Source organism: Lissotriton helveticus, chromosome 3_1 (genome assembly GCF_964261635.1).
Source record: "Lissotriton helveticus chromosome 3_1, aLisHel1.1, whole genome shotgun sequence".
Taxonomy (NCBI): Eukaryota; Metazoa; Chordata; class Amphibia; order Caudata; family Salamandridae; genus Lissotriton; species Lissotriton helveticus.
The window spans coordinates 994,397,992-994,415,047 of record NC_136061.1 but is presented as its reverse complement, the minus strand read 5'-3'; the positions used below and the strand labels follow the sequence as shown (position 1 = coordinate 994,415,047).

Below are 17,056 nucleotides of genomic sequence, written 5' to 3'. Positions count from 1 at the left end.
TTCTAACTTTGGGCATGTAAAAAAAAGTTTGGAGCCATCTTTCCTCACCTGCTGCCTGGCAACGAAAGCACCTATTCTCTAATTCTGGACACATCTTATGAAGAGCTTTGGGGGTATAGTACGCCTTCCAGTGTGACAGAAAAGCCATTCTTTTAAAATAGCTGCTCTTAAGGCCTTGCTGCAGAGTTGTGAAATGGTTTGCCATTTGCGATTGGAGAATATGCATTATGTCTCCAGGGTCACTTTTCCTAGGAATTTGTTAACCACCAAAGACTCCCCTTGGGACCATAGAAGGTGACACAATTCCCCACCCCCTTAATTTTGCTCTAAATAGAGCAACAATAAGCAGAGTTGGGCCAGAAATAGATGGAAAGGCACACTTATTTAATAGATGAGCAATCTGAATATATCCCCCAAAAACCAGCTTAGTACGGTCTCCACGCCTATCTTGAACCTCTTGCCAAGTGATACATCTGCAACCCACTTAAAAAATGACCCAGCTCTTTAAAACCGTTGGCATTCCAAAACCTTAGATGGCTGCTCTGGATTCTGAGGTCCAAACTTTTATTTATTTATTTAAGGTTTTTATAGAGCGCGTAGTCACCCATGAGTATCCCAGCGCTAAACCTCGTAATCCTGAGGGGAGGGAATGCGGAAAAGTAAGAGTGATTATGGGAAGAGGAGGGTTTTGAGCGATTTCCTGAAGCGGAGGAGATTCGGTTCTGTTCTTAGTTTCAGAGGGAGCGCGTTCCATTGCTTCGCTGTGTGAACCGAAAAGCGGCGACCTCCTGAGCGGGCTTTTTTCACCTTGGGTACCACAATGAGGTTTTCGTGGTCCGACCGGAGCGCTCTAGCAGGTCTATAGGGGGTGATACAGTTTTTGAGAATTGGTGGGCCTTCGTTGTGGAGCACTTTGTGAGCCAGGCAGAGGGCCTTGAATACCACTCTTTCCCTGATCGGTAGCCAGTGCAATTTATTCAATGCGGGTTTCGCAGATGTTCTGGCCGGGGTGTTCGTGAGCATCCGGGCAGCGGCATTCTGGATTTTCTGTAGTGTCTGGAGGGTGGTTTCAGGGGCTCCCAAATAAATGGCGTTGCTGTAGTCCAGCCTGGACACAATCAGGCCTTGGATCAACTGTTTCCGGGAATTAAAAGGGAGTAGGGGAAGCACCTTCCTGCATGATCTTAGCAGGCCGAAACAGACGCCGGCCGTCTTCCTTGCCTGCGTTCTAAAGGTGAGATCTTTCTCTAACCATATTCCCAAACTTTTGACCTCCGTCTTGGGGGCAGGGGGTTCACCAAGACAGGCGGGCCAGATGTTCGGGGGTAGATCTCGCGCTTTTTGACCCAGGAGCAGAATCTCTGTTTTTGACCCATTTAGTTTAAGGGCTGAGTCGTTCATCCATTGATGTATATTGGAGAGACAGCCGTGGAGGTTGGAGGGCTCTTGCTTGGGGTGGGATAGAGTTACCACCAGCTGTGTATCGTCAGCATAACTGATGATAGTGACTCCGAATGGGGTGACCATCTCCTCCAATGGGGCCATGTACACATTAAATAACGTGGGGCTAAGTGACGAGCCCTGTGGCACACCACACCGGAGGGGGATGGCAGGGGAGCGGCTGTCACATTCCCAGACTTGGAAGGAGCGTTGGCAGAGAAAGGATGAAAGCCATTTCAGAGCTTTGTCTTTCACTCCGATGTTTTCCAGGCGTTGAGTTAAGACCTGGTGGCTGACAGTATCGAAGGCCGCACTCAGGTCCAGGAGGACCACTGCCACTGATCCTCCTGTGTCAAGAATGTCTCTGGCCTTCTCCACTGCTGCAAGGAGAGCGGTGTCAGTGCCCTGACCTGGTCGAAAGCCCGTCTGGGAGTTCTTGAGGAGGTGGTTGGTTTCCAGGAACTGTGACAGTTTTTTATTTACGATCTGTAAGCTTTAAATAGTAGTGCCCTGTGAAACTAAGTTGTTTGGAATAGAAAATCTGGAGTCTAGTGCTATATTTCTGAAAAGTCTCCTACCTTGTTTTTTTGGAAGAAATTAACTGTTTTTAAAAATACAGAAATCTGCGATCCAGATTCCTGCACCATTTTGTCTAAGAAGAAATTATCTACTGATCCCGTACAGTCGACTAAACAAACTAATAGATCTAAAAAGGCTGTTTCATAATATGTACAACTTGAGGAAGTGCAAGCCCACCCTGATTGATGTCAAGTTGGAGCAATGAGAGTGTTACCCTGGGTGCCAGACAAACTTTCTGAAAATTGTCCCCAACTCTTTAAAGTAGATCCTATTAATTTTAATAGGTATATTTGTAAAAAGAAAAACAAGTAAAGGTAAGATGAACATTTTTATAAGTGCAACAGGGCCAATCAATGTGAGCGGTAAGAGCGACCCTTCCTCTAGCAGCTTTTTGATTTTTTTCCGCATGACTTCATAGTTCAGTTTATAAATTTCGGTATACTGGTTGGTGACATATATCCCTAAATATCGAATTGGATTAGCAGTAAGGGATTGATGTTTAAGATTTTCGGGTAGAAAATCACTTGAACTGTTAATTGTTAAAGTTTCGGTCTTGTTGTGGTTGATTTTATACAATTTAATTAATTCAAATTGTGCAAATTCTGCTAATGTTGATTCACTATTCCGTCCTTCCGGACTGAGATAGAGGATAATGTCATCCGCAAACAACTTTAACTTGGCCATTCCTAATAATGGTGCTTTTATCGCCGCATTACTACAAATCCTGGTGGCCAGGGGATCGATAAAAAAAGTAAAGATCATGGGGAACAGAGGGCTTGCCTGGTCCCCTGATCAACATTACCTGTCCCAGCCAGACTAGAATTAATAAAAACCTATGCCTGAGCCCCTTTTAGATATTGCTCTACATGTTTATAACCTGGGGGGAATCCCATTCCTGCCCAGACCATAAAAGAGAGCGTTCAAATTCAACAAATCGAATGATTTTCTACGTTGACCATCCTATTAAGTGCTGAAGTTTGAATAATATGAAAAAAAATCGAGTGCTTGAACTAAAACCCCTGTATTTGTGGACGTTAACCTCCCTGCGACAAATTCTGTCTGAGGATCGCTTTTTGTGCCAGAGGAGTAAAAGGACGCACCCAGATTTTCATTACAATTTTATATTCAGATTTGAGTAAACTGATCGGTCTATAGGAATTGATGTCTCTAGGGTTTTTGCCCTTCTTTACAAAACTGACAATAATAGATTCTTTAAACGCTATGAGAACCAAACCACCCAATTTAAAATAATTAAAATGCTCTACCAATGGAGGTGTTAATTCTTCGGCAAACACCTTGTAAAATTCTATTGGCAACCCATCGTTTCCACACACTTTTTCTCTTGACATTGTGGCAAGGGATAGTTGAATTTCAGCCTCTGTAATATCTGCTTGAATCTCCTCTGCCTGAACATTTGATAATTGCGGGAGGTTAATATTGTCAAAATATTGTTGAATTGCCTCTTGCCCCACCATATATATTTAGTAGCGTATAACTGGTCGTAATGATCCAGAAAAATGTGGGCAATCCTTTCCTTGTCAATGACCAGGGCTCTTGTACCAGGTTCCAACACTTCAGTAATTAATGCTGCTTCATGTTTTACTTTAGTAGATCAGGCTAAGAGTTTGCCAACTATTTCACTCTCTACGTAAACGCGCTGCTGGAATGTCAGAGAGCTATTGATTTTGTCTATTATAAAAAACTCTCTTTTAACTCCTGTTTTGCTTTGTTAAGCTGCCTCTCGACTATCTATACCCCTTAAAGAGGCATTCTTCTGCAGCAAAGCTGGGTCAACTGCCAGGTGAAGTTCGGCCATACGAGTCCTTCGAATTTTAGACTGTGCGGCCATGAAGGCCACCATCTGACCACAGACTGAGTCCTTAAAGGTCCTCCAAACCGAAAAGGGTTCCGCTGTACCATTATTGTGCAGGAAAACATATTTTATCCATTTTCTTATGCCAGTTACCCATTGTTGGTTTGAGAGATCCATCTGCCACCTGGACCTTATTCTCCTGCCCCCCCTCTATTTCCAATTTAACCAGCGAGTGGTCTGAAAATTAATTGGTCCCCATGCCCGAGTTTTAGTATTTCAAAGGACGAGAGATTTTTTAAAAGTCAATACGGGAAGCCGACTGAAATTGTCAAGAGTAACAGGTATATTGTAGTTCTTCCAGATGGGCTCTATGCCATGGATCAATTAATTGTTAATCTTGTTTTATTACATCTATTACTTTTTTAGTCTTTGGCTTCAGTTGCTTTTTATTTTTATTCTAAGTGTCCTATGTCAGGTCTTGTATATAATTAAAATTCCCCTAAAAAATGATCGGGCCCTCTAAAGTATCTCATTAATCCTGGCTCTTGATGTAGGGCCATCTATAATTGGTGCATAATAGTTTACATTTAGGATGTTCCCATTTAAGCTCACCGTGACTCATAGCCGTCGACCTTGAGGATCTCTCTGAACTTGACTAAACTCCCAGTCCAGCCCCCAGCTAAAATATATCGCAACCCCCCTTATTACTATCCCTGCAGAAGCAAAAAATACTTTGATAAAAGATTTCGGGATAAAAGGTTTTGGAGTGTTCGTTTTAAGGTGGGTTTCTTGAAGGAAGAGGACTTGTGGTGAAAAATAAGCTAACCATCTTATTATCCCACTGAACTTTTGTTTATTCAATACTTCATTTACGTTAACCGAAATTACACGGAGTTTGAAAAACATCTCTGAGACTGATACTTAGATATTGCTGTGATCCGTTCAAAAATTCATATCCAAAAATCTACTATGATTCAGCAATTTTCTTGTTTTTTGGCAATTTGGAATTAGGAAATGGGTGCGAAGGCACACGATGTGCTCTTGTTATAGTGAGATCTCCTGCGAATTCTGGCAGCACACTTTTCTTGATAAAAGTCTCGACCCATTGAAGAGTCTGGGATCCTTTGCTCCCTTCTGGAACTCCGACTATGCGCAAGTTTGAGAGTTGCAAATGATTCTCGAGCTCCTCAAGTTTACCTTCGAGTGACGTTTTTTCCTTTTTAACTAAGTTCACCTGTTGCTGCATGGTTTTTATTTGGTCTTCAAGCTGTGCAATTCTGGATTCCACCACTTGAATCCTTTCTGGAAAACTGCCCATTGCCTCCTCAAACTTTGAGAGTCGCTGATGAAGGGATGCTATCTTGTTTGCTTGAGTTGTCTAAGAGCTCTTATTTCTTCAAAAATGAGATTTAGCAGAGTTTTTTATGTCACATTGCAGAAGAGTTCCTTTTACTTGGAGTTGTTGTGACTGCCTGCATTGGGGCCCTCCTAATTCTATCTGAGTCCATCCTTGCTGCCCCGCTTTACTTGGCAACTGGATCTGGGGTTATGGCAGCAGCTGAGGAATTGTCAGAGACTGAGATGGCAATTGTGCTGGTGACTGTAGTGATAAAAACTGTGCCGGCAACTAAGCGTTCACAGACAAGCTATTCTCTTTTTGAGGGAATCTGCGTCTGTCCTTTCCCTCCACAGTAGCTGATGGCCCCAAGGAAGATCAATCACTTTGCGAGGGACTGATTTGTGTCTCAATCGGAGAGCCTTGCATTGTCGAAGGAGCGGTCAGGACGCTCATGGACGTTTTGCATTTGGCGAATAATGGGTAGTCCTTAATGAGTTGATAATTTTGGTTGGCCATTTTTTCCTTTGCAAGTTCACGTAAAGGTGAGTTTTCTTTACCCTTTAAGGCCACCTGATCAGGATTTTCTGGAATTTTTGCATGTGGGTCGGGCTCTTCCTCTGATCTTATTCCTTCCTCTGGCTCTCCTTGAGATACACTGTCCGCATCTGAACCTATTGCTCCAACATCCAACAATTATTGTGGAATCCTTCCGTACTTTCTGACTATGCTCTGCTCTTGCCGCAGCATTTTGGCTTTAAAGCCTGTGGCTGAATCCACTTTGGTGATTAAGTTAGACAATTTTAAATGCTTTCCCATTGTTTTTCAGTCAGCCACAGCTTGTCGAGCGGGGGAGGGCAAGGGCCGTCACTGGCGAGACCAGCAACTTCCAGTCCTTACTTTTATTTTCTCCCCAGATCTTACTTTTCGGCCCTTCACCACCCTACACCACAGAAGCCTCTAGTTTAGAATATTAAGGTCTTTAAATGCATTGATTGGATCAGTTATTAATCACATTTATTGCATCATTTCACTTGCTCTTTGAACTATTATCAATTTCGGGGGGGGTCCCTCTTTGTTCAAATGCCGGATATTGGAGGGTATTATGCGCAGACCATCACACATAAAACTCCAATGGACTCTAGGGCACTTGTCATTAGGGTCTGAAACCACTAGCGAGCACTAGAAAGCACTAGAGAGTAGAAGACCCTAAATATATTTGCCTGCAAACACATGACCAATTCTAAGTAACCTCTGGTTGTAGCTTGTGTCTCATATATATTAAACAGGTCTTTCCTCATGTCAAGAGATCAGGAGATCTGACGTTCTCCATTAGAAACGCACATAGCAGACGGGCAGGCAGGCTCACCTTTTAACCATTCGACCACTTGAGGACGAGGCATTTCACCGGCTCTCATCCCAGCTGGACCAGCAGTTCATCTGCGGATACCAGAGCAACCGTCTTTTTTTACTGTGCTTTTAATTCCAAAGTGCCGGGCGCCAGGAGCATAATCCTTCACCTAAGAATCCCCCGCCAAGCCTCGGCAGACACAGTAAACGCCACATCAATGAGGCACACCAGCAGTGCCTCTGAGAGTCTCCACCTTGCCGTGAACCCGGAACCAAGTGCACCTGAAGACGGGGGAGGAGCTGGCGGTCTCTAGCAACTGGTGCATCTCCATTCTAGGAAGACAGAGGCTCACGTGCTGACTACTTCTAGATTGGACCATGCTAAGACCCTTTATCTAGGGTTGTCGAAGGCCTGATTAAACAGCGTAAGTAGTCCAGAATGACGCCGCTTGTTTAATTTTGAGTGTTCCCTGGCATGCTTCAGCCTCCACCCATCTAAGTTCTCTTCATTTGCTCCTAATCAAAAGAAGGATCCTCTTCAAATCTTTTGTCTTGTTTCATTGCCTGCCCCCTCTTTTGGGAGCTTGCTATCTTTAAAAAAGATTTTTGCCTTATCTAGGGAGTTTTTGTTGTCGAAGGCTGCTTTGGTGTTAGTGCTGTGGGTCAGGCGGATGAGGAAGGGGGAATCATTTCTCCTTTCTTGAAGCCAAAGGCTTAGAAGCAGATTCCCTTGAACTTCGGATCCTGGGTCCTAAATAACTATTTCGGTTTGAACTTGGTTGCTCTCCTCTCATTAACTGATTTACTTTGTTTTGCTTTGCAGTTTTCAGTGCCGGGACACTCCACGGATGTGCGGGTAGTTAGCCTTATACATTTGACTGGCAAGTTGAGTGTGATGGAGTGGGAGAATTATTGGGAGAGAAGTTGATGTTTATGAATACCAAATACATTCTGATTGTACGTTGAAATCATTCCCTCTGACTCCACCATGACCCTCCCTTCGTATCATCCATTTCCTACCCCATTACTATGCAAGAAATCTGGCAAGCAGGAGGCTCCTTCACTCTCTTAGGGGAAATTTATGATCAGAAAATTCTGCATGTCCTGATTCTGTGAATCAGAATTTGGGAATTCAAATCGTAAATCCAACCTTCTCTAACTCTATATGGCACCTGCGTTTTATGAACTGGACCCGAAGTTCTGAACTGTAGTTCTGGTTAGTCCTGTCTCTATAGTAGAATCCTAACACAAAAAAGGCAATCACTACTGAAATACATTAAGAAGAAAAAGAACAGAGTCAACTCACTGTGTTGAAGTTTGGGAAGAGTCCAACAGCAGAGCTGCTCTCCACAGAGAAGGGCATGAATGGCTTGATATCCAAAGAAGGCTGCATCATCATGGTGGACGTCCGCACAAGGGCAGGCAGGGTGGTGGAATGGCATGTACTACCTGCAGGTAACAAAAACAACGCAAGCTGAGTCACGGGACCACATATTCATGCCCTGATTATCACTGTGCTTTGAGGTGTGGACATAAATAGGAAGCATTATACTAATGAGTTACTGTTATTATTTCAATAGCTTCCATTCTTACTTTACATGTTTTATTAATTTATTTTTATTTTGGCATTCTCATATATCATACTCAACCATGATGAGGTTGTTTTTTTTATGGATCTTCGCTCCAGGTCTCGCTTGATCATTGAAATTGTCTTTGACCTTACACAGTGACAAACAGCTTTTGGTAACTGTACGTTTCCCTAATGTTTACTATGTCCCATTTGTACAAATTAAGCACACTGTCTTGTGGGCTTTTATGGGCACACTTAGGAGAGGATTCGATGATATATAGAGCATGCTGTACATTTAAACAACATAATACCTAGAATTTTACAAAAAACATACCAACGAAGATCAATCTAGCGATTTTGATATATATAAACTACAGAACCATAGAGTAGCAGTGTGTTGTACATTTGAACAACCTAAGGTAAGCCATTTTACAAAGAACAAAATTAGAAATAAAGAAATATTTAGTGTGACTAATATCCATAAGCCAGAAGCAAGGACACAAATAACACTGCAGTGTGTTGAGCAGAAGGGCTGGAGATTTGAGATGTTAGGGCCGACTTTTTTTCCGCGGAAATTAAAAACAGCAGTAACCCTACTAAATGTATATTCTCTTGTCTTAAGGATCTTAAAACTACTGGGCAACCCACTTTATGTACCCTCACTTCCAATGAGCAATGTGAGATCCTCGCTGCCTTCGTTATTAAAAAGGTTGACGATATCTATAAAACTTTCCCCCATAAAGTTCGTTCCTATCCTTTGGTAGCTACCGGTCCATCACTTTCTATTTTTCCGGCACTTCCCCAGGAAGCCATGCGGTCTATCTGCAACTAACTTAAATCAAGATCGCCAGCGGAACCTCTTAAACCTGACCAATTCGAGGCTTTTTGACCTGTGTTTTGTGACATCATAAATTTGTCCTTAACCTCTGCTACAGTGCCCATGGCTTGGAAACATGCCAAAGTGATCCCCCTCCTCAAGAAATCCACACGGTATGACTCCAAGCCTTCTAATCTCTGCCCTATTTCCCTCCTCCCCTTGATGGCCAAAATCAGGTTCTTATTATGCTTCCAAGGCAGTCTTAGACTAGGCAGTCACCCGTGAGCAAACAGTCACAGCCAGCCCTACTGCAACACAACAAGAGCTTCCAGTACCACTGCAACCCAGACTTCCACCAGGCCTGGAAGGGACTATTAATGTCTATGGGGTCTCTTGGTTTCAAATTACCAACCACGAGGAACCCCTCACTGCCGAAGGGGACAGGTTTTTTTTCAAACGCAAAACTACCTACGTTTTCCCCGTTGTGGCAAAAAACCTCACACAGACTGTGTTCTTAATGTTGGATAATACCATACCTGTGTACCACAACAATATGCTAAAACCATTTCTCAAAAAATGTTTATGTGGAAATAAAATGTGCCTTGTTTTTGTGACATGCAGGATGGATACTATCAAACACTAAGAACAAAGTGTATATGAGTTTTTCGTCACACATAGGAAAACATAGGTTGGTTTTGGGTCATGAGTCAAGCCAGCTGAGCTTTGGACCATGGTGGATGGCAGACAGTGCTCCTCTTAGATTTCATTTATCTCAGCATCTGGCGCTTCTCTGCTGTGCCCACAACCCAACCAGCCTCGGGACACAAATTGTGCTTACCTTGCAACAATTTGAGCTCACCCCAATCCTCATACTTCTTTTTTTTTTTAAGTACACGGGGTTATCGTTGGGATTTCATGGCATGTGCTATCATTTCCTGTTTTGTTATCGTGATTCTAAGGTCACCGAGTTTCACTACCTTATGATTTTTGTTAAGCAACCCCATTGGTACACAGGTTCGAATTTTGCCAGTGTCGAACCTGACAGTCAGCATTTTAAGGTTGACAAAATGACTATTAGTTAACTTATTAAAACACCTGTTATCTGCAGTGCTACAAAAATACTAAAAAGCAGCAAAATCTACAGCTAAACTGGTATCATGCCCCAATCAATATTGGAATCTGGGGACCTCCCACTGAGTCCTGTATGCTAGCCCCAGCCTAAGTTTTGTTCATGATTTGAACAGCAAAACAGCACACACAAAATACAGAAAAAAAGCATTCAAACAAATACACAAATGATAACATATTTTATTTAATTTTCAAACACCATAGAAAAAAATCAACATTTCAAATTTTAATATGAATGTTGGAGATTTCCCAATTCAATTGAGGCCACTAATCATCCATACTATATGCTGTTTGCTGCACTTACACTGCTCCCATGAGTCTGAGGATACTAATTTAATTTTTTGTCTCCAATTTCAAAATCCTTCACATTAGAACGTTTTAAAAGTTTCAATTGTACATTGTGTTTCTTTATTTATATACAATTAACTAATCGGTTAATATTTTTAAATTTTCTTAGTCGTGGATGCCCTGAGAAGTCTCTGCGGACCCCTAAAGGTCCCCAGGCCACAACTTGGGAACCACTGTGCTAGAGTGCTGATCCCCCTGACCCACAGGGGACCTTATTTACAAGATGTTGCTGTAGGGCAGCACCTCAGGCCTTCCTGCTGTGCTGCTCTATGGCAAAACAAAAGTGCAGGGATGTGCTGTATCTATCAGATACGGTGCATTCCTGTCCTTTTCACACACAATGGGCTTCCTTGCGCCAATGCATGCACCTTTGCGCCGTGGTGCAAGGGTGACTGCATTGCAGGGATGATTGTTTTTCTGCAGGAAGGGAAGCCTTCCTACACAAAAACAATCACAAGAGGCTATTTCCTCTTTCTGTGTATGCTGCAGAATTCAGCACAAATAGAAAAAGCAAAAATGAAAAGAAATAAAGGTATTTCTCCTCGTTGCACTTCCCTTACGCCTCACCTGGGGAGGCATAGGTTTTTGGCGGTACCTCAGAGTTATGATTCCTCGTAAATCTGGGGGAGTGTCAAAAAGCCATGTGATCTGCTGGGAACAAAGCCAGCAACACCCATTGTATGCCCCTTTGATGCAGAAAACTGCTTTAAAGGGAGATTATTTACAAGGTCACATTAAGTCAAGCAAAGTGGCTTAGTGCTGCCTGATAAATATCGATCAGGCCCCTGCGCCACCAGAGTGTCGCAAAAAGTGACGTTCCAGTGGTGCAGTCACATTGTAAATGAGGCCCTGAATGTTCATAATGTGTCATGGAAATCAATCCAGAAGACTGCTTGTTACACGGTGGCTCGTTGATTCCGCTAATTGGATTTCTGTACTGAATGACTGCTCCATAACATTTTCTTAAATATTCATGAACAGCTATGTTTATGATAATCACTGAGTAAGAAACAACAAACAATGTATTTTGGTGTCTCAGCAATAATAAATACACTCACTTGCAAAACTGTATTCTTAATTAACTCACATGAATAGTGTATCTATCTCAATCTAGTAGGTAACAAAGTGAGTACAAAGTAAGATCTGTGGTTGGCCAAATGAATGACATCTTGGCCTTTCTTTTTGTAGTTTTTTCTTCAAGGTCAGGCGTGTTCATAGAAATTGTCCTTGGCCTTATAAAGTGACAAACAGCTTTTTGGTACGTGTGCCTGAGCTATGTAGGGTGGTTGGCCATGCACAGAGAGTATTGGCTGCCTGCAGCAGGTTCAGTCTGTGAACCCTAAAAAGTTATAGAAAAAAGACGAGCCAGGCTAAAGGGGGTTGGCTATTCATGGCAGGTTGGACACAGGGCCCTGCTGAAGGTTAGACCTTTCAACGAACCCCTGCTGTACAGACGTGAAGGACATTCGGAGCTGAAGTTGGCTACCCATGACAGTTTGGAAAACTCTGTGATGTGGTATATGATATAAAGAAATCAATAAAAAAAGGTTGAAGTGATGTTACAGTCCAGTCGCAAAATGTGGTCGAAATTTGCACACAGAGTTTTTGAGAATGGACTCTAATTTTGTGAAGCAACCTATGCTCTAATGTTCAAACTGACTTTAGAGCCAACAACTGCACTGAATCCACCTTGTTGGCGCTAGTGGACAGAATTAGATCAGAGGCTGCCCAAGATATGGCAGTGAACCTGATCTTATTACATCTGTCCATTTCCTTTGATATTGTTTCACACTTCCAGCTAGTGAACAGGCTACACGAAGCAGGACTGCACTCCACCACTTTGCAGTGGTTTGCACAAGACAGCACACATGCAAAAAGCAAAAACAAGGAGAAATAATGCATTTCACCAACTTAAGACCAGGATTTACATGGTCTTAATTTTGACGCTGCCTCGTATGTACGCCACCCTTGTACATAGGGGGCAGCATCAAAATGGGTGTTGCAGTGGAACGCCCACCGCAACACCCACGGCCCACCCCTTTCACACTAAGCATAGTGTGAAAGGGGGCCTTATGTGCAAGGCAGCCTTAATCCACGTTACTTGGCTTAATGCTGCCTTGTACACAAGGAGTATTTAACAGAACTCAGACTAGAATCTTATTTGGATTACTTGGTCTCACCCAACCTTATTGGTATCTGTACAATTATTCTGTATGTCTAACCTATAGACAGAATAGAGCAATACAACAAAAAACCAGCAACACAGGGAATCTTTTTTATCAAAAGATATTTCTTTTATATACGTTATCGTTCAAGAGTAGAAAGGGTACAAATCAACCGTTAAAATTGATCAAAATGCATTCAAATGAAAGAGGGATTGACACATTTTTCCTACAATACATCTGAATAAAAAAGTCCAATCCAAGAAAAATAATAATAACAAATGACTCCTGTGTTTCTCAAAGTGTTGGTCACTTGTGAAATCAATAACAGATGTGGACATGGACTTTATTGTCGACGTTTCGGTCTTTTGTCGTTTACTCCTTAAGAGTCGACTATAACGTCCATTTCCACATCTGTTATTAATTTCACAATAGGGACAGGGACTTGTACATATGACCCTATGTTTTTGCACTCTAAAAGTCATTACAGGAAAGACAGAATCTCTCCATATTCCACACACAAGTGGCAGTATTGTTTAATCTGATATACATTAAATTGATTCTGATATATTTTTACAAAAAATACTAATGTCTTTTTGTTGTGTTTAATTTCACATAACTACCTCAGATTATATTCTTCATGATGGCAATCATAACATTTCTTTCAAATGAAAGAGCCAAACACCCAAGATTTAAGTTGTTTGGGAAACAGTGATGGTGTAACCATGTACGTGTATAAAAAGGATGCTCTAAACACTCCTTTTATAGTTCCAGGCCCATACAAAGGAACGTGGCTGAATGGTCATGACCTCCTCACAGACTTGCAAACCTCCTGTAATGTACAGCAGGGTGCACTTTATCCTACATATTATAGGTTTATTTTGGGATAGTTAGCCTGAAAAGGCTAATTTCTTCAGAATTCAGGTGAGAAGGATCACAGATTGGAATTAGAATGGTAATGTTTTGTATACCTTTCATGAACACATTTTTGCTAAAACAATAGACTAATGTGATGGTCAGTGGATTCGTGAGATTCTATGGCTTCAGTGTTCCCTGCATACCTATTGATTTACTGGCATATTACATCATTTTCTGCAGTATTTGCATAACTTGCAGATTTCACACAAAAAAGTTTATCTAGCACAAATGGATGAAAATAATACTGCCAGATAATGTTCAAGATAATTTATTGTTTAGGATCATCTTGCAGCATAATTTCGTTGTGCACGTCTAATAATCTAAGTAGCTGTGACAAAGGCAAAGCTCCGCACAGTGATTTGAGGGCTGTAATGTTGATGAAATACGTATGTCACAGGTCCCTTTGAAATATGGGTTTTATATCACTACATTTTATGCAATAAAACACCCATATTACAAAAGTATACCTTCTTACAAATATAGCCATCTCCCGTAGCGGTCGGTGGTGGGAGTAGCTGCTGGGCGGTGACGTGGGGAGGGGGAGGGGTAGGGTGGGGGGTAGTAATCTATGGATCACGGAGGATTACAGGTAAGTAAACATATAAATAAATAAAATGAATTTCGTTGTGCGAACTGCATCCCCAAATGCGATGCAGTGCACGCAACATTTGTTTTATTTATTTATATGTTTACTTACCTGTAATCCTCCGTAATCCATAGATTACTACCCCCCACCCTGCCCCTCCCCACGTCACCGCCCGGCAGCTACTTCCACCACCGACCGCTACAGGCCCTCTCATTCATAAACACATTAGCATTACGAACAGACATAACAATGTGTATAGTGTGCAGCAGTGAAATATGTGAAGCTAAGTATCACTGTGTCCATGCAAGCGATATGGAATGTAGAAAATTATTTTTATATAGACGGCTTCTACTCCTTTTCAAAGCTACGTCTTTTCGCCCTTGGGGCTTGCAGAGGACGGCCTTCTTACTTTAGTCTCCCTCAAGATTCCCTGCACTCCTGCCCTGGTGGTAACAGACGCTCCTAACCTGCTGGAAGTAGAGTTAGTATTTAAGAGCAATCCATCCTTGTTAGGGGTACATTTTTATAATTCTTTTGCCTGTAGTATACTGTTAGAACACATCTCCGATCTAAAAACGTTTTTTGGAAGGATATGGGAGAAAAGGTCCTTGCATTATCAGGTTATAATTCTAGGTGATTTTTATGTTCACTTGTGACAACAGGGTTGTGTTTTAGTAAAAGGGCCCTTTGATGTTAGCCCCTCCACAGCACATTCTGAACCTTCAGAGCAGGGTGACTTGCTGGAGGATATTATGGTGAGCAGCAATCTGTACTGTATTGAGCATACATTAGAGGGTGAAGTTATTCCCTCATTTACTGGTATGGGTTGTTAATCCACATTTAATTTCATTATCGTGTTGGCAACCCTGGTTTCCTAAACAAAATCTCTGAGGGCAACTTGCAATAATTTTAGTGACCAGATCCCATAGTGTTGGAAGTGGAGTGGGAGTTAGATTTGGAAGGAAACTCAAGGAAAGGCCTCCCTAATACCGGTTTCAGCACAAAGGATCAGGCGCAGAAACTTAAAAGGGATAGGGTGATCCCGAAGGTATTTCTAGAGAATCTTTACACAGTGAATGCAATGGATATTGCCATGAGTTTTGAGAGTAGCACGCAGGATGGTGTGGTCTTTAATGCTTTTATGGACCTTACCTCAGCCTTTGACCAAGTAAACAGATCTAAGATTTGGCCCTTCTCATAGATCTGGGTAGAGAGGTTGAGTTAGTGGCCTTCCTACATAGTCTTCATTCTAACCTCTCGGCTTCAGTGAGGTACAATGATGAGGACAGTAATCTGTCTGTCCCTTGTATGTATGTGTCTTGTAAAGCTCACTGCTGCCCTGAGGCGTCGTGGCGCTGTAGACCGCTGGGGAACCCGTCCTGGCTATCCCTGTGAGATGGTCCTTACTGGGTATCTCCAAGGTGAAACCAGGCATCCCCGGCGAATGTGGGGGGCCGTTGTAGAGATGAGGCAAGCTAATGCCCAGAGTTGCCGAGTGTGATCCCTGGTTAGAGTAGGCACCGAGGCGAGAATTATCGAGTCCGCTGACCCTGGTCCACGACCCTGCCGCATCGGGAATTGAACCCTGGTCCCGGGCCGTCCTCTGCTTCCGAGTCTGCCGCCTCTAACCAGTGAGCCACACCACTCCACTCCTCTAACCAGTGAGCCACACCACTCCACTCCTTGGAGAGGGGTAAGAGAGGGGTGCATTCTTATACATAAACATATTTGGTGATTTGCTTTTAACCACTCCAAGGGTTATTCCTAGTGCTGGATCCAAATGAATTCCAGCAATATTGTACGCCGATGATGCAGACTTGATCGCAAGGACTTCGCTGGGTCTTCAATGCCCTTTAGACACCCTTTTGATTTGCTGGACTCACTGGACCTTTCAACCAACTATGCTAAGTCACATAAAATGACAATTGGTGGCAGAAAGATAACTGTGAATACATTTTCCGTAAAGGGGTCGAACTAACTAAAGCAGCTATGTTCCCATCTTTCTGTGTACTTTTCGACGACCGATGGTCCTGGATTCTACAAAAGTCCCTAAAAACAATATCTTATTGAGAGCAGTGGGTGCGAGAATGGCCTTTGCTTGGAGACTTGGGGCCAAACCGGTGCAGGTCTTGGTCAAGGTGTACAGAGAGAAATGTATCCCAATGGCAAGTTATGGGTGTGATGTGTGGGGATATAGCCAGAGAGCTCCAAGTAATAGAAACTTTTTTTGTGTTGGCTTCTGGTGCTTCCCGCAAGCACCCCCTCTTTTGTGGTCCATGAGGAACCAGGTTTGGGACACATTTCTGTTCTTATTGCTTTAGCTCCCCTTATGCGTTGGCTCAGAATTAGGTCTAATCCCGCACTTTCACTTAACCAGCGTGTGATTGAGGATTGTAGATCACTTGAAGGAGCACTTCGTATTCCTTGGCTTGCATATGTTAAAAGTATACTGGAGAGTGTGGGCCGCCCAGAATAATTTGCTAACCCTAAATCACTATGGTCAAGTGATTTGTTGGAGTTAAAAAATATTGTTTTCTCACGTAGAATGATACAAAGAGAGAAAAGGGAACTTCCTAAACCTTCAGTGAAACAATACATTATATTGACAACTTTCTCTTCTGTTGAACCATACTTGGCGATTGTTAATAACTCCCATCACCGTTTTGTATTGACTAGGTTCATGCTGAATGTATTACATTGTTTTTTAGCTGTCTCAAAAGAGTTTAATACAATTGGGGGGCTGATAGCATGTCCCTGTGCCAATTACTCAGAGCAAGATTTAGGCACTTTATATATTTTTTTATTTTTACCAGACAGTAAGGCACCGTTTTATTATTCCTTTGATAAGAGATAACTAATTTGTACAAGTAAAACCAGCTTTGTTGTATTTACAAATGCTCCCGTCTCCCATGGTCTGTTTTGGTGGACAAGTTTTCTCTCTGGTGCACTTAGACTTAAGAAAAAGTTATTTAGTTACTAGGGAGTATTCACTTAATGTGCTGTTAAACT

The 17,056-nt window shown here is 42.4% G+C and overlaps 1 protein-coding gene across 5 annotated transcripts in view; it reads right to left on the bottom strand.

The window, feature by feature from the left end:
• The window catches only part of ZNF385B (zinc finger protein 385B), a 1,180,505-nt gene that overhangs the window by 362,814 nt on the left and 800,635 nt on the right, over positions 1-17,056 (bottom strand). For all 5 annotated transcript variants that reach the window (XM_078681482.1, XM_078681483.1, XM_078681484.1 and 2 more), the window contains one exon: positions 7,825-7,967. In XM_078681482.1, the coding sequence (XP_078537608.1) occupies positions 7,825-7,967 (143 nt within the window). The remainder of the gene's footprint in view (positions 1-7,824; positions 7,968-17,056) is intronic.